This window comes from Arachis hypogaea, chromosome 11 (assembly GCF_003086295.3).
Source record: "Arachis hypogaea cultivar Tifrunner chromosome 11, arahy.Tifrunner.gnm2.J5K5, whole genome shotgun sequence".
NCBI lineage: Eukaryota > Viridiplantae > Streptophyta > Magnoliopsida > Fabales > Fabaceae > Arachis > Arachis hypogaea.
The window spans coordinates 148,945,520-148,971,326 of NC_092046.1; the positions used below are offsets into that span (position 1 = coordinate 148,945,520).

At 30.3% G+C, this 25,807-nt stretch overlaps 4 protein-coding genes across 4 annotated transcripts; 1 reads left to right on the forward strand and 3 right to left on the reverse strand.

The window, feature by feature from the left end:
• Positions 1 to 848: 848 nt before the first annotated feature.
• On the reverse strand, positions 849 to 3,655 carry LOC112723656 (eukaryotic initiation factor 4A-15). Its single transcript, XM_025775096.3, has 5 exons — positions 3,435 to 3,655; positions 3,002 to 3,071; positions 2,785 to 2,891; positions 2,145 to 2,575; positions 849 to 1,769 (listed from the first exon to the last, which is right to left on the reverse strand). The coding sequence occupies exons 2-5, from the start codon at positions 3,067 to 3,069 to the stop codon at positions 1,134 to 1,136; spliced, it is 1,242 nt and encodes a 413-aa protein (XP_025630881.1). The 5' UTR covers positions 3,070 to 3,071; positions 3,435 to 3,655; the 3' UTR covers positions 849 to 1,133.
• A 1,933-nt stretch (positions 3,656 to 5,588) lies between these two features.
• Positions 5,589 to 8,246, reverse strand: LOC112723657 (peroxidase N). The gene is made up of 4 exons (XM_025775097.2): positions 7,957 to 8,246; positions 7,588 to 7,773; positions 6,423 to 6,588; positions 5,589 to 6,325 (listed from the first exon to the last, which is right to left on the reverse strand). The coding sequence occupies exons 1-4, from the start codon at positions 8,164 to 8,166 to the stop codon at positions 5,904 to 5,906; spliced, it is 984 nt and encodes a 327-aa protein (XP_025630882.1). The 5' UTR covers positions 8,167 to 8,246; the 3' UTR covers positions 5,589 to 5,903.
• Positions 8,247 to 14,273: 6,027 nt separating this feature from the next.
• LOC112723658 (U-box domain-containing protein 34-like) lies at positions 14,274 to 18,386 on the forward strand. Its single transcript, XM_072207998.1, is given in 10 exon segments — positions 14,274 to 14,565; positions 14,755 to 14,876; positions 14,987 to 15,102; positions 15,459 to 15,586; positions 15,678 to 15,931; positions 16,043 to 16,144; positions 16,371 to 16,799; positions 17,148 to 17,280; positions 17,283 to 17,899; positions 17,994 to 18,386. Coding segments are annotated over 10 exon segments (2,277 nt in total). The 5' UTR covers positions 14,274 to 14,381; the 3' UTR covers positions 18,186 to 18,386.
• A 290-nt stretch (positions 18,387 to 18,676) lies between these two features.
• On the reverse strand, positions 18,677 to 21,520 carry LOC112723659 (uncharacterized). The gene is made up of 5 exons (XM_025775098.2): positions 20,895 to 21,520; positions 19,863 to 20,034; positions 19,676 to 19,759; positions 19,372 to 19,575; positions 18,677 to 18,991 (listed from the first exon to the last, which is right to left on the reverse strand). The coding sequence occupies exons 1-5, from the start codon at positions 20,943 to 20,945 to the stop codon at positions 18,897 to 18,899; spliced, it is 606 nt and encodes a 201-aa protein (XP_025630883.1). The 5' UTR covers positions 20,946 to 21,520; the 3' UTR covers positions 18,677 to 18,896.
• Positions 21,521 to 25,807: the final 4,287 nt, after the last annotated feature.

Below are 25,807 nucleotides of genomic sequence, written 5' to 3' on the forward strand. Positions count from 1 at the left end.
GCTTCTATCAATTATGACGGAATCTGTCTTCATCCACGTGAGCAAAAATGACAAGGGCTTCTTTATTTTCATCTACGTGAGCAAAAAAACACCATTTTGCTCCACTAGAAGATGTTTAATAGATGAGTGTCGTCGTCTCTCTCACTTTGTTGCAATTCTAGAACCCTAAAAACACCATGAATAGCAACAAAGAGCTCAGGAGTAGAAGAGGAGGAGTAAACGTTGAAAGTAGGTATTTTCTATGGGATTACGTTGTGATTCGGAGAAAAAAGACAAGAATTGAGTTAGTACTTTACACGAAGATAAAGAGTAAATGGTTAAATAGTCTTAAAAGATCACTTATTAACTAAATTGGTCTCTGAAAATTTTTTTTAATCAAATTCATCCTTTAAAGATTTTAAATTAGCCATGTTAATCATTCCGTTATTTCTATTACTAATAACGTCATAATTTATTGATGTAGTACGCTAAATAACATCAAAACACACTTAGTAATCCTAGTTAACTATTAACACACCTAGTACACTGACTAACATACACTGACTAACATGATTAACTTAAAATATTTAAAGAATAATGTTGTTTAAAAAAATCTTTCAAAAATAAATTTAAAAAACGACTAACATGATTAATATAAAATTTTTAAAGAACAAATTTCATTAAAAAAATCTTTCAAAAGTGAATTTGAAATACGAATGATTTTTCATTGACTAATTTGATTATTTACTCCAAAAATAAAGGTAGTAACCTAACTGATGATTCTATATAACCACCAACAAAAATAAACACAAACCAAGCTTGGTATATCTGACACCGAGAATATATATACCTAAAGAAAAGGCCAAACATAAGCCACAAAAAGTGCCAATAGATAAATTACCTTACAGAAACGTGCGACACAGCCATACACCAAAATGGGCAATAATCGGTTTCCAATTTAAAATACCTTACACTTCGATATCCAAACGACTGACAATCTAAATAAACTTACTAGGCCCATTAAAAAAGGGTTTCAAAGGAAATACCAAATGAGGAAAAAAAGAGGCGTTGGGGAAGGGGGAGAAGAAACATTACATAACACTTAACCAAACATAAACTAGCTTTTCTCAGACATGTTGGAAGACAAAATCTCATCAGAGGAGTTCAGCAACATTTGCAGGCAGCTCCTCGATTTGCACATTATAAAACTTCTGGATGTCAAACAGCATTCTTTCATCATCCTTCGTGACAAAGTTGATGGCAACACCCTTCCTACCAAACCGACCACTACGACCGATACGGTGGAGATAGTTCTCGGGCTGTGTAGGGAGATCATAGTTTATTACGAGAGACACTTGCTGAACATCAATACCACGTGCCAGAAGATCGGTTGTTATCAGAACACGGGAAGACCCAGAACGGAACTCCCGCATAATGATGTCCCTTGTATTCTGGTCCATGTCTCCGTGGGTGGCTGACACCGTGTGGTCTCGGCTTCGCATCTTGTCCGTCAACCAATCTACTTTCCTTCTGGTGTTGACAAAAATGACACTCTGGGTAATGGCTAATGTCTCGTACAGATCACAAAGTGTGTCGAGCTTCCATTCCTCTCTCTCACAATTGACATAAAACTGCTTTATACCCTCCAAAGTGAGCTCGTCGCGCTTCACAAGGATCCTCACAGGTTTGTTCATGAACTTTCTAGTAATTTCAAGGGCCTCAGGGGGCATTGTGGCAGAGAAAACTCCAACCTGAATCTTAGATGGCAGCAACTGGAATATATCGTAGATCTGATAACAAGGAAGCAGAGAATGGATATAGAAATTATACAAAAAAAAATAATCGGAAATTAAGAGTCGCAAAATAAGAACTTTTAGCAGATAAAAAACAACAACAAAGCCTTATTCCACTAAGTGGGGGTCAGCTTTTAACTGATAAAGGAAATATAAAAACTGGAGGGCACTTGAAAATATAAAGTATAATCATTAAACAGTCAGAAAGTACAATTGATCAGATACAAGTAGGAACTAATGCTGGGTTTGGGTAAACAGACAAATTTGCATCGGATGATTTTACGTATCTATAACCGAGCAGTAACGATCGATAATATCTTAATAACAAAAGGAAAAATGAAAACAGAAGTCATCAAGCAAGTAAAAAAGTACCTGGTCTTTAAAACCCCTTGAAAGCATTTCATCAGCCTCATCCAACACAAACATTTTAATGTGATCCGGCTGAAGTGACTGTCTGCGCAGCATATCAAAGACACGTCCAGGAGTACCAACAACAACATGAACACCGCTGGCTAGAATGCGTTGGTCTTCACGAACACTGGTGCCTCCCACACAGGCATGAACCTTCACACCTAGATAATCTCCAAGCGCCCGCATGACCTTCTCAATCTGCTGAGCAAGCTCACGGGTTGGCGCTAAAACCAAGGCCTGACATTCAGTCAGGCTGTAGTCAAGTTGTTGCAGGATTCCAGAGCAGAAAGTTGCAGTTTTTCCAGTTCCGGATTGGGCCTGTTGAATAACATCAAGTCCCTTGCAGAATGGGACTATTCCCCTTTGCTGAATAGCTGATGGCTTTTCAAAACCTACAGAACAAACCATATTAGTTTAATAATAGAAGTTTTACATTCTAAAATTTCAACTAAAAGTACATGACAAATACGTTAGTGGGACAAACAAACAAGGCAGTTTACGCATAATAAAGCATAACAGATCGAACACCATGCTAGGTTCTATGTTGGCACTATACTATCGATGAAATATATATATATTAAAGGGACTAGTAAAAGTTTACCATAAGCATAAATGCCTCTGAGGAGATTCTCTTGCAAACCCATAGCATCAAAGCTATCGTACACCTCATCATAAGATGTGAAGAAGTCCTGTCCATCAGCTGTGAGTCTGTATCCAAGAGCCGACAGAGCGAGCGAACAACACCATAAATTAAACCCGAAAGACAAAAATAAACTAATATATTGGCCTGATAGTAAGAAAAAAGCGAAATCACTTACAAATCATTCATTTTGGCATCAAATTGACGAGCATCGAACTGTGTTCCCTCAGGTGCAGCTCCTGCCATGACTGCAACACCAACAAAAACATACGCCACACAAATAAATTACGAGTATCAGCGCCATAAAAACAACCTAATGGATACCAAAAACATAAAAAAAAAAATAGGAATATCAAATCAGCATAAGCTCTAACCAGAAAAAAAATTGATGAAATCACTCGTTGATACAAAAAAGGTTTAGTTTCAGAAAGGCTCGAACCATAATATGACACAATCGTTAACTTGCATAAAACAACAGCCGCTCAACAATAACGAATAACAGCGAAGGAAAAACAAAAAAATATATATATAAACAGTTAATCGGAAGCGACTGAAACAACTGTGAGAACAAGATCGTTGAATCAGAGAAGGATGGAATAGAAGAGACTCACCTGCGGATGATGATGATGTTGATGTTGATGTTGATGATGAAGAAGACGAAGACGAAGATTTTCGCAGTGAAGAAGATTGAACGGAGTTAGGGTTTCCCAAACTCCTCGGATCTACGCCGCGGAGTTGAGGAGAGATAATAAGAGAGAGTGTTTTGTAAAGTGAGAAAAGAAACAAGGGTGGTTCCCTACTACATTATACCGTAGGAAACATTTCAAATGCACTGGGGAGTACCGGTGCACCAGTTGTTTTAACCGTTGATTTTAATTAATATATATTATATATATTTTTATAATTCAAATCAACGGTTAAAACAACTAGAGCACCGGTACTCCCAGTGCACTTGAAATGTTTCCTATACCGTATACTACCCTTCGATACTGTAGTTCTTTATCGTCATTCCAACTTTACCCCTGAGCATTCGGTCAACTCACACGGGTCAAAACCCTACTGAACCCTTGGATCTTCACCGCCAAAGACATTTAACACGTGTACCAATCACATTCGCAGCTTCAGTCCCCATATGATAATAACATAACATAGCTTTTCTCTTTTCGTAATTTCACTTTGTTTTTTTTTTTTTTTCATGTCACTTGATTTTAATCTTATTTATATAAGAAGTTATAAGATAAGTTTCCAAATTTGATACAAATCACTCGGAGATCAAATCTTCTAAACAAACAAAATTGTTGAATCAATTCAATTAGATGATATCATTTTAGTTGGATATATTGATTTTCTATAAATTTAACCAATATTACATGCTACATCTTTTTAAATATTCTTAAAAAATATTCTATATACAAAAAAAATTAATTACTATATATTTATATATAAATACATATTTATTTAATTTATTTTTTAATATATATTTTATATTTTAATATATATTCTATTTGAATGATTGATTTATAAACTAATTTTTAAAATACATGCAATAATTATATTGAAATATATATGAAACTAACTACTGGAAAATTTTAAACATTACATCTAAAACTCAAATTTTGTTTCATTATATACATGTGTTAGAGTTGAATCCATTATATTTAAATTTTTAGTTGATATGTTGAGATATTTTCTTTTTGTACGGAAAAAACATAAATTATTTTAATTTCATTTATCCTTGAAATTAATTAATAATTATTTCAATTTTTGTAATGTCAACTGTTTTTTTCTGCCATGAAGATTAGCTAGTATTTATCAATTTTGGAAATAATTAACACTTTAACGTATGTCATATTTACAAAAAAAAATTGTGAGAAAAATTATAAAGTGATAAGTAATATAGATTAATTAAATTTATAATTTTTATTATAAGTTTCAGCATCTTGATTTAACGATAATTAGACTCTCGTTTTTTTATTTTATCAATTTTTTTATGTTAGAAGAATTTATCCTATATAAACATTTATATATTGCTGGAAATTAATTAACAACTACATTAGTTATTATTAATTATTAATTTCATAATCTTCTTGAAATTGGTATTGTAATACATTTGAGTACCATATATTAAACTGCGAGGAAGAATAAGGTCAGCAACTTTTGTGATTTGTAGCCATCAAATAATTATTAATGATGGTTTTAATGGTGTGAGATTGGTGTGAAATTTTATCCAATGGCTCACTTTTTTTTACTGGTTACTAGGGTTGGCAATTCATACCCTATCCGTGGGTACCCAATCTGGTCCAACCCGTTCGGGTAGGGTATGGTACGGTCCGGTATGCCTGCGGGTAGGGTAGGGTATGGGTTTAGGGTGTATCCTATCCTACCCTACCCGCACCTCATATATAACACATATTTTATAAAAACCTCTCTATATAGTGAAGGAAGTGAGAGTTGAACCCACAACCTCTCTTATATAACGACTTATAATAAGTGAACTACCACTAAACTAGTTAGTTAATTTAATAATTTAGAGCATTAGTTTTTTTTTTATGTTATTAATACGTATAAAATTTGAAATAATTGAATTTTATATTTACTCTGAAAATATTTGATATTTCTGCGGGTAGAGTAGGGTAGGGTAGGGTTTAGAATTTTAGGGTGCGGGTAGGGTTAGGGTTGAGAGATTCTCAACCCGCGGGTAGGATTAGGGTAAGGTCCAAACCCATTGCCCATTGCCAGCCCTAGCGGTTACATGCTCATTAGAATTTAATAAAGTTGCTGGTCCCTAAACTTTTCCTTAAACTGTTGATGAACATGAACAACATAACAAGACACCAATACCAAATAAAACTAAACTACACTATTGATCATGATGATCTTCATCTTGTTATTATTGTTTCACGGTGGAAATTCACTTAACTTCATATGAAGTTGATAGTTGAGAATCGTTAGATAACAATTCAGCCAAACTTGTCAAATTATTTAACGACTCTCAATTATCAACTTCACATCAAGTTTCTACTTTATTTCACATCTTTTGCTAATTAATTAACCATGATACATATAATGGCAAATATATACTAGGAATTTATGGCCCTGCAAGTATTCCTAATCTCTCCATCAGAGCCAGTCTTAGGATTGATATTCCCCATCCTGATCATAGAATTAGCAAAATCTGCAAAGAAAAGTGCAGAATTATTGCTATAGGTTTGGACCAAAGCCTTAGTAGTTGAAACAGCCTCATCACTAGAGAAGAGTATCTGGTCAGAACTAAGAAGGCCCTTGGAGTTGAGTAGGTTCTTGAAATAGTGGTTGTCAAATAGATCTATGGAGTTCCTATCAAGTGGAGCAGTTGTGTTTCCATCACCATTTTGGGGACACAAACTTTGTAGATCTGAAAGCATGCTAGTGTCTAGTGTTGGATCTGGTGAACCTGTTCCTGAGAAGTTGAATAATCTATTGCTAAATAGTACACACCTTCCTCTCCCAATAGTATGAGCACCTTCATTCACATACAAAATATTATTATTAGCCTAAATTAATTGCATTTATCTTCAATATAATTCCTTATTGTTATGCCTGATACTTAGTTTTATTACCTGATAAAGCAACAACATCAGTGAGATTGAGGCCTGCATTAGTGAACTTTGAAATAATAGTATTCAATGGATCAAATGGAGTTGGAAGAACTTGACTTGCCAATGTTCCATTTGAAATTGTCCCATCTCGTCGACCCAATAAAACGTTCCAAAACGGACCACCGCTCTACAAAACATTAAACTGTTAATCACTTGAGGTTGCATTTATTTATAGGTACCGAACACTGAAATAGAAATACAGAGACATAAAATCGTATTTAACAGATGGGATATGAATAAAAATATTGTGTCTATAGATATTGAATTAATGTATTTTGTGTCCATTATAATAGAAAAGACACTAACTTTTTATACTTATATTTTTATTATTATATTTTTTTCTTAAATATTTTGAATAAAAAAAAAGAATAAATTAGATTTTCAAAACTTGTTTTAGTTTATCACTAAATAAAATCTAAGAACATTAATTTTTGTGTCTTGTTTTTTATGTTTTATTTTTTTTTTCTTAAGATCAAATGCAACCTAGCAGAACAATAAGTGTAAAATAGGAACCACTCCAATAAAGACGTCTAAAACGTCTTTTTTTAAAAATGTTTTCTTATAAGTAAAATTTAACACATATATATAATTGATTAAACTATATTATTTTTGTCAAAATTAGACCAGACAAATTAATTTGATCGAAAAAATAATGAATTAAGTATTGAATTGATCTAAATTAATATTATTTTTTATAAAAAATGACTACAATACCTTTATTAATTTTGAGAATTCTAAATTCTAACCCTTTACTTTTCTGCCGTCATAGAGTTAGGATTTAGAATTTTCAAATATATATATATATATAATAGGAGTATTTTAGTCATTTTCTATAATAAGCGTATTGTAGTAATTTTTTGTAAAAAAAAATATTAATTTAGACCGATTTAAAATTTGATTCAATATTTTTTCGGTCAAATTAATTTGTCTAATCTAATTTTGACAAAAATAATATGATTTAATCGATTATATATGTTAAAAAACTATCTTTAAAAAAAAATATTTTAGACATTTTTATCTAGGTTCCAGAGTAAAATATGTTAAAAATCATCAAACAATTATCATTTATCGTATTTATAAGAATATAATTTTATGTGAGGGATGAATAAAAAGATAGAATGATTACAAGGAAAACAGCATCTCTAGCGGTTATGGCTAATATATCAGCACAAGATACAACTCCACTACATGCAGCCTCCACAGAACTTTTGATTGTATCTACAACGTCAAATCCTCTTACAGAATTCAAGTTTGGACCCGCTAACTTTTCAATATCGTTACCTCCATCTAGCAATATTGATCCATCACAACCCTGATGATCATCCAAAAAATACATACCCCAAGATTATTATGCAATGCAAAAATAACCAATAATATATAACATAGTAATTAAGTTGTCAATGAGTTATAGCTCAAATAACATAGTCTCCTTATACTCAATTAAGAGGTTGTGGGTTCGAGTATTCTATCTTTGGTAAAAAAAAAATTAGCTTACATTTACAAAGCAATCATGAAAGTGGAGACGAAGCAAAGAAGCACCCATTCTCATCTCATTCATGAGGGCATTTTGAACCTGTCTCCTTACCACTTTGAAAAGGTTAGGGCATGTTGTGTTATAGAAATCTGTTGTGAGTTGGGACCTTGTTCCCAAAAACAACACCAACATACTCATGGCCCAAATGTAACAGCTACATCCCCTCTTCATGGTGTTTGTTACTTTGTATAACAAGCTAAGCTAAGATTTAATTCAATAAGCAACGAAGGCTTAATCATTTATAAAAAAAGATACGAGTTACATTTCAATTATATATTCAGATAAAAACTCCACTTGACTTCTTAGTGCTATCTAGCAATGCTGGCGGCGTCACAGAATTCAATTCTTAATATATATATATATATATATAAAGCTACTCCATGAACCAAATATATAAGTTGGTATGAACATTCCTGCACATGGAACAATAATTATAAGCCGTTGGATGAAAACATACATGCATTAGTTGCCTTGATGATTTGACAATTGGTAGCTAGTAGAATGAGTTATTTGTAACAAAAATGCTATTCGTATACCAAAATTAGCTACTAAAATCAGTTATTAATATATTTGTGCATAAATATATGTGTTATTTAATTTATTTTTAGGGTAAAGTACATTTTTTGTCCTTGAAGTTTGACAAAACTTTCAAAAATACCCCTAAGTTTTATTTTGTTTCAATTTTATCCCAAAAGTTTTCGATTTGCATCAAATATACCCCTGACGACTAATTTTTCAAAAAATTAAAGACTAATTCAACAACAATTTCATAAGAATAACCTTCAACACAAACAAATCAAGCATAATTTTCATGCATTATTGTTAGATTGATCTTAATTGTTTTGAAAATTTAGCCGTCGAGGGTATATTTGATGCAAATCGAAAACTTTTAGGACAAAATTGAAACAAAATAAAACTTAGGGGTATTTTTTAAATTTTTACCAAACTTTAAGGACAAAAAGTATACTCTACCCTTATTTTTAATATATATTTGTATTCCAACATATATTTTATATTAATCGCTGATTTTGATGTACACGTAGGTAACATAGTTGATTTGTAATTATCTCCGATGAAAAATTATTATAGTCACCAATCATAAGTATTTGTTTTTATGTAAAAATAAAAATGGTTAGATGATTCGACATGAAAATAATTTTATATCAGTAATTGTTTTTATTATGTATTTTTTTCGCAACAATTATTTTTTTTTTCAAATTTTATTACCATATAAGATAATTAATACAGTCTTTATTGATAAATTGTAATTTATAGGGATCTTGTAATTTAAAAAAAAAATAGAAAGTATAGACAGTTCTCTTGCAATTTTTAATTTTATGATTTAAAATTAAAATTTATGATTTATAAGCTAGATTTTTAAAAAAATAGTTGATTTTAACTAAAAAATTTAATTTTCATGCATTACTGTACTCTTTAAAAAAAAATTTAACCCAAATAACATCCAAATTTTTTACGCTTATTTAAAGGAGGATGAATACCTTCTATTCAACCATACTCCAAATAAATAATTATAAGTGCGATATGATGGTGCAACTTATCAAACTATGAATGTAGAGCTTTCCACGTTTATGTCAGTGAATCAAGATAAGCATATCTAGTATAAAGAGAAATGTTAGACACAGTAAATTTTGTGATTTATAATTATTAATTAATTGTTATTAGTATTTTTAATAAAATAAAATTATATTTAATAGTATAAAATTACTTAATATTTTTAATAAAAGTATTGACGTGACGTCTATAACGTCTAGACTTTTTTAAACCTTTAAATTGTTTTAATTGATCATTTGTTGACCGCAGTTGATTAATTAAGTGCTACTATTAAAGTATAGTCATGCATGTAGTGCTTCTTCCATTAAGTTGCTTATGAGTTATGACAATGATATATAATTAGAGTTACTGGTTAAATTATTATTTTGTTATTCAATTTTTTTTTTATAAAAATTAAATGTATTTAAAAAAAAAGAAATTAAAATAATAATATTTTAATTTCATAAAATTAAATTTATTTAGTAATAACTTTTTAAATTTTAAACCAAATATAAAAATATAATATTTTTATCTTAAAATTATTTATAATTTTCCTAACTACACATTCTTATATAGTAACTGTTATATCATAATCCAATAACAACTCTTCTTACTGATAATGTAACATCACTGTGCACGTGATGAGAAGCATTATGTGAAGGGGGAACTTGTCTTTATTATCAACATTCATCGAATTGAAGTTTATTTCTTTAATTTTCACGATGTTGGCTAAGCTAAATAAGGTTGGAGACAAATAGGAAATCCACTATGATCTATGTACGTTCCATACAATAATAATATAAGCACGTTGAACTTAGGAAATTATTTTTATTTGCAATAATTATATAAGCACGTTGAACTTAGGAAATTACGTCATGCAAAACCATGATCATCTTGAACTAATTAATTAGGTAGCTTAGTTGAGAATAATATATAGGAGTCCTGGCACAAGAATATACAATAAGGAGTTATATATTCTCCTGATAGCAAGGGAACGACAAAGTTTAGGTAGCTAATAAGTTTATATTATAGTAGGTAACTTTCATGAAATTATTATTCTCAAAAATTTAATTTAATAAAAAAATATAATATAAATAGTTATATTTTAAACATATTTAATTATGTTATCTTTTTTTATTAGTTTAAGTTTTTGAAATAAATGGTTTCATAACATTGTATTAAAATTTTATATTCAAAAAAATCTAAAATTTGATCATTAGTGAAGAATCTTAAAAGTGAAAAAAAATAAAGATAAATAAAAAAATTCTATGTAAAAATTAAATAAATCTAAAAAAAAGTTTTTATTTAAAAAAATTATTAAAAATATAATTATTTAGTCATTTAAAATTAGTAATTTTATGACAGTATCTCATACGGCTCTACTACATGCATGCCAAACAAAGGCATTATTATATGTCAAATATAAAATGACTTTGTAAGGCAGATAATAATTTTTATGAATAATATAAATAATTAGTTTTAAAATTGGCTCAATAAAGTAAAAATACATTACACTTCTAAATTATACACCTAAATCTTAATATTAGAATAACCATCCATATACTTAATGAATTGAACATCCGATATATCCATTATTTATATTGTTTAATATTTTTATTCTCTATCTATACTTTTTAAATATAAAATACTCCTGCTGCAATCGCCAGCACTAAGTATAGCGGATTGGGTTGCATTAACGGAAAAGCATGCAGCGGATTAGGTTGCACTAATTATATATCAATTCTGTTAGATAATTATAATAAGAATTTAATCAACAATAAATTAATAAATATTATTAAATTATACTATATATTAATTAATTATTATTAATTAATAATTATTTAAATTTTATTTTTTAAAAAATTTAAAACTAATAATTAATAATTATAATTATTTAAAATTGACTAATTAAAAATTATTTGCCTATATTTTTTCATTATATATATATATATATATATAGATTCATTATGAATAATAAATTAATAATGGTGAGGTGTTGTGATGGCGCTAGATATTTTTGGATTGAGAATCTTGTACTTTGAGGAGTATTATTGCAATTTAAGCTCACCTTTATTTCCGATCCAGACCGATCATGAATTTTACTGCTACTTGTGCTAAATGTCTAAACCTTGTAATTAAGTTGCTTGTGACATTTGTTTCTTGTATTGAATTACCAGAAATGTATAACTACTATTCTTGTACATAAGTTTTTGTATACTTTCACTTTTGATAAGAAAAGTGATGGAAAAGAAATAAAAATAAATAAATAAAAATTTTATGTTTTAAATTATAAAATGAAGATGTACAAACAGATGTACTTAAAAAGATGATATATTCTACTACTAATAATGGTTATAGGCTTGGACTTTTCTAGTGTTTTTTTTTTTCATGCTAGTGGTTGTACACTTGCATTGTTGGTGATGGATCCGAATGTATAGGAGAATATTAGAGGATCGATTTTTTTTAATATAAAAAAGAATTAATTAATACTAATTTAAATATAAGATTAGAAAAATAAAAATATTAGTCTGCTAACATTTATGTATTTATGCATATTATTAGAAAGTATACAAATTTATCCTATTTTCTTTAGGATTGGACTAATGTGTTACACATAAACAATAATTAAAATCTGGTGACATTTTATTCTTCTTATAATTCTTTTATTCTTCTTTTTTTAGATAAATACCATTTTTGATCTCTGATATTTTTTTTGAGATATATCGCATCTTAATCATCCTTAAATTTCAACCAGATCCCTCACTTATCAGTAAAATTGGACAAATTAACCCCTGCAACTAGTTGACAACGGATTACCTGTTTGACGTAACAAGTGGAGTATAATGTATCAATACCAAGTGCTAGATGTCAACTCCAAATGGTTATTGGAACTAAAAAATCCTTTCACTTCTTCCTCCTCCTCCTCCTCCTCTCCTTCTTCCTCCTCCTCCTCCTCCTCCTCCTCCTCTTTTTTCTCTTTTTCAGACCCATTATCATTATTATCTATCTCCACAATTTTAAAACTCTTTCTGCATTAACCTTGACAATATCATAAAACTAGTAAAGTTTAACTATTCTATTAGTCCCTATAGTTTTAACCAAATTTTTAATTAGGTACTTATATTTTTTTCTTTTTAATTGGGTCCCTACACTGCTTTAATTTTGTAATTAAGTCCTTCATAGTGTAAATAATATAATATTAGAGTTAACTTAATATTTTTTTCGCAAATTGAAGGTATTTATAATTAAAAACTTAATTAAATGTTTGACCGCATGTATTTTGGTAAAAATATTATGTTATTTTTAACATAAAAAGGACATAATTACAAAATTAAAAGTAATGTAGGGACTAAATTGAAAGAAAAAAAAAAGTATAAGGACCTAATTAAAAATTTGGTGAAACTATAGGGACAAATAGAATAATTAAACCAACTAGTAATTCATATATCATTAACAATTTAACATACACTTCATATATACAAGAAGACAAGAATTGAAGAATTGGGGGCAACCAGAAGGCCTCGTCGACGAACTTGAATGTCTCACCAGATGCCACGTGGGGCTCTTATAGTGCTTGAGGAGGACGAGATAGGACAAAGGGCTTTGGACGGCATACCCGTTAGGGAAGAGAGTTGTTAGCAATGACAGCGCAAAGGACAGTGAGGACAGTGAGAATCTTGGTGACGCCGAAAAGATTTGGAGTGAGTTATTGAGGGAGGTTGGGTAAGACGAGAAGGAGAAGAAGAGGGGGAAGAGGGAACCACGGTGGTAGTGACTGTTGGTGGCAAAACAGGGGAAGAAGATGGTGGTTCTGGAGATGACGCGATGGAGAAAGAAAAAGAAAAGAAAAGGAAAAGAAAAGGAAGAAGAAAAGAGAGATTGGTTTGACGATGGTGGTGCCACGGTGATGGTTGTGAAGGTGAAGTTTGATGATGATGGTGACTGGTCGAATAGAAAGAAGAAGAGGAGAAGAAAGTAAAGAAAAGGAAGAGGAGAAGAGAAGAGAGGGTCTTTGTAAACATTTAAAGTTAACACCTAACACTTGACATTGACACATCATACTCCATCTGATGTGTCAGATCAAGGTTTAAGAATAATTAAAGTGGGATATGTCTCACGAGAAAAAAAAAAAAGACAAAAATAGAAAACAGTATTTACTATTTTTTTTTTCAGACTTAGTTCATCTTCTTTTCTTTTCCTCGAAAGACACCAATAAATTGTTGGGTCTAATGGGCTGAGGATCATTGGCGGACTGGAATATCCATTGGACTTTATTTCCTAGCACCGTGCATCCTACTAACAAAGGCATGACATGGAACTGAGGGAAATATTTATTCAACTAACTTAATAGATTACCAATTTAATAATAATTGTTTACGTAAAAATTCAGATACAATGAAAAATTATTAAATAATTTAATATATTTAATTAAATTATTATCTAAAATATTTATGTATCAATTTCACAATAATTACATGCGATTTTCCACATTTCTTTCATTAACAAAAGGGTACTTATCGCCAATGAGTTATAGCTCAAATGACATACTCTCTCCGTACTCAATTAAGAGGTTGCGGATTCGAGACTCTTATCTTTGATAAAAAAAAAAAAAAAAAGAAGGAGAAGAAGAAGAGAGGGTGCTTATCCAGGACGTGTAAAGTGTGAATATAACAGAAAAAGGTAAATTGAAACTAAAGAAGTGGTTCGATGAGTGAGAAACGTGGACCAATTAAATTCAAGTCTTGCTTTGACCAAGAGCATATCATAGTTGACCAAAACAATAACAAACAAGATAATAATCATAATACATATTCCCATTTTCCATTTCTCCTCCGATGTCAAGCTTCGCCGTCGCCGGTGCCGAAATGAGATCGGTTGCTGTCGCCGTCAGTGGAAGCTCCGGCTGCGCCAGGGGAAGCCGGCGAGCCGTGCAATGGGCGGCGGAGAATCTAGTGCCTCAAGCCGATAGGTTTATCTTAGTCCACGTCATCCCTAGAGTCACTTCAATTCCAACGCCATGTATGTGCTTCCTTCACTTTTCGCCTTTGGATTCTTCAGCCGTTGATTCGTGCTGTTCACTGCAATTGATACAATTTTCAAAATTTTAGCTAAAAAAAGGATGAAGATTTTTGTATTCTAATTTTATTTTCTTGAATTTGATAACTGAATTACTGAAAACAAGGATGGGTGGTGTTTTGGAATTCCCAGCTGGAGAGTGTGTTCCGATTTCGGAAGCAGATTCGGATGTCTTAGCAGCTTATGTGCAGGATGTGAAGCAAAAATCTGAAGAAATCTTCGTTCCATTCAAAGAACTATGCAAATCAAGCAGGGTAAGTTACTCTGTTTGTTTTTGGTTTTTGTTTTAATGTTGTTTCAAATTCACTTTGACATTGAGAAAGTTATGATATGAGCGAAACCAAATTAAACTGGAATCTTGCAGATGGAAACCTTGCTACTAGAAGATGACAATCCTGCAGATGCACTTCTAAGCTTTATCTCTGAATCTGGCATCCAGATACTAGTGATGGGTCCTGACTCCTCAAATTTTATTACAAGGTATGTACTATACATATGTGTTCTAAATATTCAGTGTTGAAAAACCAGATGTGTTAATTCTTCGGTTTTCTTCTTGTTAGTACCCTCTTGATAATTTTGCAGTATCTTATTGTGTCTATTAGAGACCAGGTTTCATAAATTTTGCTACTAGATAATATATCTTGAATGGAACTTATAATTTATAAATATGAATTAGCTTTATTATATAATAGATCAATTGGATTTTTAAATTCTTGTAGGTTGCATCTTTTCTAGTTGAGTTATTGCAATCAGTAGTTTGACAACCAAAAGCTTTTCCTGGATAAACGAGATTAAAGTAACTTCTTCATCTTTTTTTTTCCTGGCCCTTCTCCCAGAAAATTGAAAGGACCAGGGATATCAGCGACCGTTCTAAGAAGTGCTCCTGACAGCTGTGATGTATATCTTGTAGCTAGAGATAAAATTATGTCGAAGTTAGCTGATTCTTCATCTTTTAATTCTCAAGGTATGATAGAAATATTTCATTTTAAGATCTTCGTGTCATTCTTTATTGAAGAATTTGTTAGTTTCTCATTATCATATTTTTCTTCCAACAGAGAGTAGTTCAAGGTATTCAGTGAATTCTCAGGAAAATAAAGGGGAAAGTGGTGTAGGGATTTGCAGAGAAATGTCCGGAATTAATACTCCAATTCTAAAAAATTTTCGATTTTTATCGATATCAGACCGTAATTATATTGGTCTACAAACATCCAGTCGCAGGAGCTCATTAGATAATTCTAGCAGTGGTGATGATTTTGAAGCTATTAGCCTCCACTCATTTGACTATGTAACTTCTGCGCAACGTGAACATGTAATTTCCTCTCTTGCTAGCAGATGAATGATTTGTGATTTACCGGGAATTTTTAGATTTCACAGTTCTCACATGAGAGCAGTGATGTTCACATTATGTGTATTTATGCAGTTAGCAATGCAAGAAGAAGTGGATCGGCTACAGCTGGAGTTGCAGAATACTATTGCTATGTACAAACAAGTCTGTGAAGACCTAGCTCATGTTCGAAACAAGGTGAGAAATTGATAATATTTTTTTTTCTTTGTTTATAGTTTGAAATCCTCTCCACTGCAGCCCAATCTTTAATTCATTTCTAATTTCCAACTTCAATGCCTAAGCTGGTGCCAACAACAGGTATCACTGAATATAACTTGGTGATAGAAAATGCAAGGTTTTATTTTCAAACATAGGGTACTAATTGTTAAGTATCTTATGTTTACTTCCATGCCTTCACTTACAGACCCTTCTACTTTCTTCTGAATCTCTTGAAGAAGCTAAGAGAGTACATGCTTCCCTTGAAAACGAGCAGTTTTTGAGAAAAGTTGCTGCTGAAGAGAAAGAGAAGTATTTAAAAGTTATGAAGGAACTCGAGGAGGTAAAAAACGTGCTTGCCAAAGAGTCGTATGAAAGACAGATTGCTGAACTTGATGTCCTTAAAGAATCCATAGAAAAAAAGAGAATAGTCGATACATTGATCTCACATGACAAGAGATACAGAATTTACACCATGGATGAAATCAAGGAAGCAACAAATTTCTTCTCCGAGGACTTGGTAATTGGTGAAGGAGGGTATGGGAAAGTTTACAAGTGCACTCTGGATCACACACCAGTAGCAGTAAAGGTTCTCCATCCAGATGCAATCAACAAGAAAGAGGAGTTTCTGAAAGAGGTTTCCCTTGTTCTATAGTTCTTCCTTTTTAAGTTGTTTATATTAGAAGAGTTTTAATACAAATCAAATTCTTTACTAAATTGTTATTCCATCTAACCCAGTTCTTCACACTTTTTAAAGGTTTAAACTGTGAACATCACATTAGAAATTCAAGTATCCAAAAGCCCTCGTTTGAAACCTTGCTGATAAATTATTCAAAAGTTTCAAGCTCGTAGCTTTTGACCCATTATTTTTCATTAAATTGTCTTGAACAGTAGTAGTTTTTAACGCATTAAATGAATGTAATACTTGTATGCTGCAATTAAAGAAATATAAGTCGTTCATATTATTCTCTCCCATTTCTTGAAGGTTGAGATTCTTAGTCAACTACACCATCCAAACATGGTTTTGTTACTTGGAGCTTGTCCTGACACCGGTTGCCTTGTTTATGAATACATGGACAATGGAAGTCTAGAAGACTATATTTTCAAGAGAAATGGGAAACAGCCTCTTCCTGGTTTACTCGATTCCATATTGTTTTTGAGATGGCCTGTGGGCTCTCATTCTTACACAACACAAAGCCAGAGCCTATTGTTCATCGAGATATCAAACCTGGCAATATCCTCTTAGACAGGAATTATGTGAGCAAAATTGCGGACGTAGGGCTGGCTAAACTCCTTTCAGATGTCGTGCCTGACAATGTCACAGAGTACAGAGAATCCATGCTTGCCGGTACTCTCCATTACATGGATCCAGAGTATCAGAGGACTGGCACAGTCCGAACAAAATCAGATGTATATGCTTTTGGACTTATAACTCTTCAGTTGATAACTTCTCGCCACGCGCGTGGACTCATTTTGGCTGCTGAAGATGCAGTTATGAAGGGCTCCCTTGGTGATATTTTAGATAAATCAGCTGGTGATTGGCCTCTCAATGAGACATTGGAATTGGCCCAAATTGCCCTTAAATGTGTTGCACTTAGATGCAGGGATAGACCAGATCTTGACACTGAAGTTCTTCCACAGCTTGAAAGACTTTCTGTTGTGGCAGATGCAGGTGCAAGGATAGGAAGAAGAAAGAGTATACACACACCAAGCCAGTATTATTGTCCAATCCTTCAGGTAAAAGAACTTCACTTATCTGATGAACATATATGTTTAGTGTGTTGAATATTTGTGATGTAGATATACATTATCCTTCTTGGTTGTAACGCAGGAAATAATGGATGATCCGCACGTGGCTGCGGATGGTTTCACTTATGAGTACAGAGCAATCAAAGCATGGCTTAGCAGACACAACGTTTCACCGGTGACAAAGCATAAACTCAGAAATTCTATCTTGATTCCAAACCATACTTTACGTTCTGCCATTCAAGAGTGGAAGTCAGGAGTGTCCTCATTTGATTAGAAAACATATATGACTTTTACTTGCTGCATTGAAACCGTTAGTTAGCATTTGAATTGCACAAAGGGTTTATATAACATTTTTTTGGAATTTAGGTGAAGCATTTTTTCCCTATACAAAAAATTTGTAAATAAACTTTCCTTGCCCCATTGAATTATAGTGTACATAGTTCAAACCAAATTATAATAGAGATGTGTTGGACAAGGATGCAGATTTATGATTTCAATATTACTAGGAACAAGTTTGTTATTTCATTGCCATTTTAAAATTTATAGTATAATATCATTTCAAAAGTTTGTTTTTGGATAAGATATGCAGACATAAATCAATTTACCATAAATCAAAATCAAGTAAGAATTTATCCTTTTTTATTATCAGCAATCCAAACACAACCTTCAATTTTACTTCTTAAAATCATTTTTTTCCTGTGTGTGCGTATCTATATATATATCATCCTCTCTGATGCTCTCAGTGAAAAATCACTCTGCTCAATCTTGTTACTTTCAACACTGCCATTCATTACATTTTGCCTTACATATGTAGTATAAGCCAATATCATCTCTTTTGAGTTGGCACTTGGAAATGAGAAAATTTATATCAACCGGTACTCTGCTAGCGGCTAGTGCCACTTGCATATATACAATAATCTGTACATCTATTTCTGCTTTCTGGTGACTAGAAGGTATAGAAATAGCAAATGGTACCCCAAAACCTTCAGCCTTCAACTTGTGTAAACTCAAGAGCATTTGCATCAGGGTCGCGTGCAAAGATTGCCGGTCTTCCGGATTTGCTAAGTGTGTATGGAATACCTATAAAATAAAAAGAATTTAATTTTAACACACTATCAATCACACATCAACAAAAAACTCTCGTATGCACTACTTGAATTGTCATACGAATAGAAGGATTTGATTGAATAATAATGTAAAGACTCAGCGCATCAAAATTAAACTCAAATAAGAAAGCGAAGGTTAAATATGGAGCATATCTTTGGTAATTCTTGATGTAAATATGATTGAGAAGTCATTACGGTGTTGTTTGATCTATATAGTTGGCCCCCATTAGTGGGAGAAGACTTGGTTATTCTTATTGATCTCTTTTGGAATTTTACCATTTCAAAAGCTCCAAATCATAGTGAACTATGATGAAGTATGAGCATTTAAAATTTAAGCAAGGAACAAAGAAATACCAGCTTTATCAAAGATTGCTTTCAGCTTGAGAACATCCCGGATTGCAATACACGTGTGACGATCTCGCCCTCCATGTTCTGCTCGTCCAGTTAACGGGTCAGGGTTTGGAAGCTCCATCAAGTGAATCATCTCAGAGCCTACCCACAACCAAGCACCCCTATATGGAAGCTTATCGTGTGGCCTTGCTTCATTTATTTCGAGGCCTAAATTTCATTGAATCTAGTTATTCAAAAACTTCTTTCTTGCTACACAGGTACATATATACAACACATTTTAGTGTGAAATAATCAAAAGATGGCATACCTAGAATGTTTTGGTAAAAGTCAAGGGATCTTTCTAGGTTTTCACATAAAATTCCAACATGGTGAATGCTAACAACACCATAATCTGAAAAGTAGCAACAAAATAAATATTAAGGGGGAAAAAGACAGATAGGCAAAAGCAACCCTTAAAAACATGAGAATAAAGCAGAAAATGAAAAGTAACATACTGTTCTCGTCTTTGTTAGTAGCAACTGATTCTTTGTCAAGTACATCTCCTCCAACGCTCGTCTGAGCTTTTATCGCCATGTTGGGAACATGGCATCTCCCATTTCTTACATTAGCATGACAAAAGTTGGATTGAATTTTTGTGGTTATGGATGAAAAGCTGGCATAATTCAACTGGAACAAAAGAGAGTCAATAAAGCATGTTACATGACATACAGAGTCAAGGCTCACTCATAAGAAATTGCTGCAATTACAAGCTAAAGTTGTATTTGACAAGTTCACTTCCAATCTACTTGGGAGTAAACCTCCTTCAATGATCCATTCATTGATGCCTTATTTATTACGGATTTGGATCCTCTAAAGTTTGAAGTTCACTTCAAAGAGTAAAGTGTGATCTTCTACCCTTGAATAATTTTTCTTTCATATTTATTATTGGTCCACCTATGAAATCAATGGTGAGAGATCACACTTTACTCTCTAAAGTGAAATTCAAACTTTAGAGGATCCAAATCCATTTATTACCAATCTGATTGGGAAACACCAACCAAAACATGTGTTCTTTTTTATCCTTTTCCTCAAACAGACAACTGAAAGTTACAAAATTACCGCCAGCAAAAAAAAGTTTACTTTTTCACCTCCTTGTTTTTTTTTATGATAACCATGACTACTACGAAGAACAGAGAAGACAATAAACACCAAAGCATGTTATAAGGACCTAAAAAACTCAAGCTTTCATGATATTATTTGAGTATCTCCGCATACAACGAAATCCAAAATGATCAGATTCCAATTCTTACATAGTAATCTATTTCCTGATTTTCCTAAACAAGATGAGTAATTTAGCATTATAAGAATCCAATTCGCATCTTATAATAGAGCTCCTCAATTAGGGCACAAAACACACAAACTAAAAACCCCTTTGTACCAATTTATTAGACAAAGCAGTTCTACAACTCGAGGCCACATTGCGAAAATCCCAATAAGGGTACAATAAGCAACATAATAAACTCCGAAAACAAATAAATAAAAATCACCTTTTGCTGCAGAGGAGAGACAAAGGAAGGTGCTTTGAGAAGGGACGCCATGGCAGAACAAGTGAACAACAACTAAAGCTAGTGTGGCCTATGATTCTGTGAATGTTCGGGGATATTGAGGAACGAGTGGACACAGTGCCCTCCTTGCTTTCTGGGGCTCACAAATTTCCACAGTGAAAATTGAAAAACAGTAAACACCAGCCACCTATGGTGCACGGACTCTGACACGGACACGGAACACGACATACACAAAACACGCCGAACACATGAATTTTAAAATTTTAAGAACATGAATACATATAAAATATAAAATATTTTTTAGATAAATCGTAACGAAATATAAATTAATTTTTTAAATTATTTTTAATGTCTTATTTTAATTATATCAAGTATTTAAAATATTTTTTGTTTTAATAAATAATAATATATACTATATCTAAATTTATTTTAAGAATATATATTAAGAATAAGACCGGACACGTTGACACGTGATGGTATTTAAGTGTGTCTAAATATATCTTTAAAAAAATTTTATTTTGATTGAGACACGATTTAGACACAAAAAACATACATATCGGACGAATATCGATAAGTGTCTATCCAAAATGTGTCCGACACGCAAACACAGCAAGTCAGTAAAGTGTCCGTTTTTTATAGCCAGCCACTGATTTCGGGTTTGGGGCACAATTATAAAATCAAAACATTACAGGTACTTTTTCATAAATTGGCAAAAATACTTCCTTTTTCAATAAAATAAAATAATATACTATAGTGTGCTGACGTTGGATGACATGGGCAATGATGACAACAAGCATTGGGATAGATTTACTTTCAAACCGCGGTTTGAACTTTGAAGACATTCACTCATGATTAGCATGCATGTGATTATGATTATTTATTACTATTATTATAAGGTCAAAATTCAGCTTAACATTTGATTTTTTTTTTTTTTGGTTTTCAAACATTTGAAGATTTAGTGATTTACTAGTAATATAATGCTACCGACCACTTTCTTACTTCCTAATTCCTACTACTAATAGACCTGAAGTTTGATTTCCTTCTTATTTCTCACATAAGAAAACCATTCACACTTGACATAAATATATCATAGTACCAAAATAAAATATTTAAAAGATCTAGTTGTTGAATTAGTCTTTTGACTGCAACAAATTTTAAATTAAAGTATGAAGGTTTAAATCACCCCCCCAACCCCCCCCCCCCCCACCCAAAAATGCCAATTTTAGCTTTGTTGTTTGTAAAAGAAAAAGTTAAGACAATTTTGATTTAGGTTCAAATATTTCTAAAACTATTTTGTTGAAGTTCCTTCTTACATTATTTAGTTTGGTTTTCAAGGCATTTAATATATTTTGATACTTTGATTTAAGTAATTTATTATAGTTTTCAAGTATTTTTAATATGTACATTTATTTTTATTATATATAACGGAGATGTAAGGGGTGGGCGTTAAGAGAATTGATGTATAATTTTTTTTTTCAAAATATTTTTCATCTTTATACAAAATTATTTTATTAACTTATAACCCATGATATTTTGGTTTCAGCATAATATTTTTACCATCTTGAATAATTTCAATTTTATTATTATTATTATCCACATTTAGGACATAAAAAGATGGATACTATTAAGGGTGTTCATGTGTCGGATGAAAATCGGGTTTGTCCTGATCTATATTCGACTCTAAATATATATCGGGTCTATTTTTTAGATTCTAATTCGCTTTTAAACCCGATAAAATTTAAATATTTTCGGGCCACAACTATATCAGATCCAAACCGGGTAAAACCGAATCTTTAAAGCTTTAACAATAATTTATAAAGAAACTTATTTATGATGCACTTATTTATAACCGAAAAGTTGATATCCATATTTGAACTTGAATTTGTCTATAAATTCTAATTTAATGCTTCTTTGATCTATTTTCTAATTCAACAAGTGTGATTAAAAATAAAATAAAAAATTTATAATTAATATAACATAATATTAAAATTAATTTAGAATATATATCTTTTTTAGTTTTTTTATGGTGCACATGAGTCGAGTGAAATCAGATTCGTCTTTACCCGGATCCGGCCCGAAATAATGATCGAGTCTATTTTTTTAGACTATTATCCGATACTAGACTCAATAAAATCACACCAAATTAGCTTTTAAAATATTCGAAATCGAACCGAATCTTTGAATTGGATCGAACCATATGCACCCCTAGATAATAGTATCTATTAATAGGTTAATATATATAATGAAAATTGTCTTTTGTATCGTAGCCATTAAATTCAATTAGATTAAAGTTTAATTTGGATAAATAGTTTAATTAATTTAAAAAAAGCTCAGTTAATAAAAATTTATATTAAAAATAATTTATTTTGTACTTAATTTTTTAGTTTTAAAAATACTTATTTTTTTTAAAAATGATAAACAAAATTTTTATTATAAAAAAGTAATTTTTTTAACTTTTTCATAAGTAATTAAATTATTTTTTTAAAAGTTATAATTTAATTTTAAAAATTACACCAAATATTAATGTTATAATTTTTTATAAATTAAAAATTTAAAAATTTATTTAAAAATCTATTGATAGAAAAATAAAAGATAAACAAAAAAAATAAAGATTCAAACTGAATAAAAAAAGATATGTTAAAATTGAAATATAAGCAAAAATGATATATTGAAATTGAGTACAAAGAGAATCATTCTATTTTCTATCCAATTTCTTGATGCAACAAGAAAGGAACTCTTCAACATAACTTGTCAACGCTATAGTTTGGGAATTGAATCGAATGGATTCCTCAATCTTCTACCTAATTTCTCGATTCAACAAAAAGGGATTCATCAATCTCAATTGTCTACATTTTGGTTTCATTACAAAACCAAAAAAGTGTTTTTAAATTTCTAAATTATTCTGTATTACGATTACTTTTAGTTTACGAGGTATTTATAATCTCTTATTATATTAAAATATAGAAAATTTTGAGTCTACAAATATAAGATTCAATTTAGTAATTAAATAAACAAAATTAAAATATATCAAATTAAATTAAAAATATTCTAAAAATATAAACTAATATCTTTTAAATCATACTTAAATTTTTTATATCACGAACATTTAAAACACGTAATCTCGTATCATCTATTCAAACTGATCACAAATATGAGAGAACTGATTCAATTCAGTCATTCCATTGAACCTCACTCTTTTATAAGCTTTTATGAACCATTTCAAAATAGGTATAGAAGGAAACAAAATCTAATACATTTGAATCACGAGAGTTGTTGCTTACACACAATTTCTAACCATTAGACTATGATTAATTGTTTGTTTTTTTGTATCATATTAAAATATACACACTTATATTTAAAAGATTAAAATCTAGTTTGGGTAAATAGTTTAATTAAACTCATTTAAAAAAATTAAATAATAAATAGTTATATTAAAAATAGTTTATAAATAAGTTATTTTGTATTTGAGTTTTTAGTTTTAAAAATGTTTATTTTATAGAAATGTGATAAAAAGTTGTAGTATTATTGAAAAAGTTTTTTTTTTTTTAAATTTCTCTATAAGCTCTTAAATAACTTCTTAGAAAGTCGCAATTTAATTTTAAAAATTATACCAGACATTAATACTACTATTTTTTATAAGTAAAAAGCTAAAAAAAAAAATCACTTTTAAAGCTTTCCAAACGAATCCTAAAAATACAACTTAACGACTTTATACCATTTTTCTAAAATAATCTTTATATATTATTAATATTATTATTATACAAAATTAATTTAATTACCATTTGTTTACTAAAATAATAAATATATATAGGTAATTTCGGTATTTCATCAATATAGTTACAACATCATTAATCAACGATATTATATTTCGTACATAATTTTTTTAGGAAATTATTATAAAAATTAAATATCCTAATAAATGAATAATATAAAAAATTTAATTTTGATGTAGTGATAATATAAAACGTTTTATACAATTGTGTATTTACAACTATTTTTTTTAAATTATTATTCACATAATCAATATAAAATATGATTATTTTTACTAATATATTAAAATTAAATTCTTTCTAATATAAAAGTGAAGGATAAATTATAAAATGGTAATCAAAACATTGAAAACTGATCATATAAAATAGTAACTGATATTGTTTTCATTAATAGAAAAACCTGAATGGCAAATTATGTTTTCTTTCCTGAAAAGCAAGTTATCGTCAATATTGAGTAACAAAATTGCTTTAAAATATAAAAAATTATATATATTTATACATATTCTTTTATTTTTTTAATAGAATAATCAGTTATTGAAACAATTAAACATATAATAAGAGACTAATGAAACATTTTAATAATAATTTTTTTTACATGAATATATATATCCATTAAGTAACCAATGACTGATTATTTAAATTTACTAATAGTGGAAATGAAAACGGGCACGAAATTTCCAAGGAGGTATGTATGATTCTTTTTACTGATTGATCAATATTCGCACAAATAAATTTCAACCCTTGAAAAAAGCAATATTCCCACAAGTTCCCGATACTCCCTGTTCTTTCCCATAAGAATAAGAGTAGCTGACACATGTCAACACCTTCATTATTTTTAACACACAAATAAAAAATAAGAATCTTAAGTATTTATTGGATAAGTAAGAGCCTATTAATTAAATTTTTTTAAAAAAAATTTAAAATATAAGAATTTATATTAAAAGTAATTTATAAATAGATTATTTTATATTTAAAAAAATATTATTAAAAGTATTTATTTTAAAATTGTGTAATAAATATGAGTGATAAAATAATTTAAAAAAATTAAATTTTTTTAATTTTTTTCAAAAAATTTTAAATAATTTTTTAAGAAATTAAAAATATATCTAAAAAAATTATATTAAA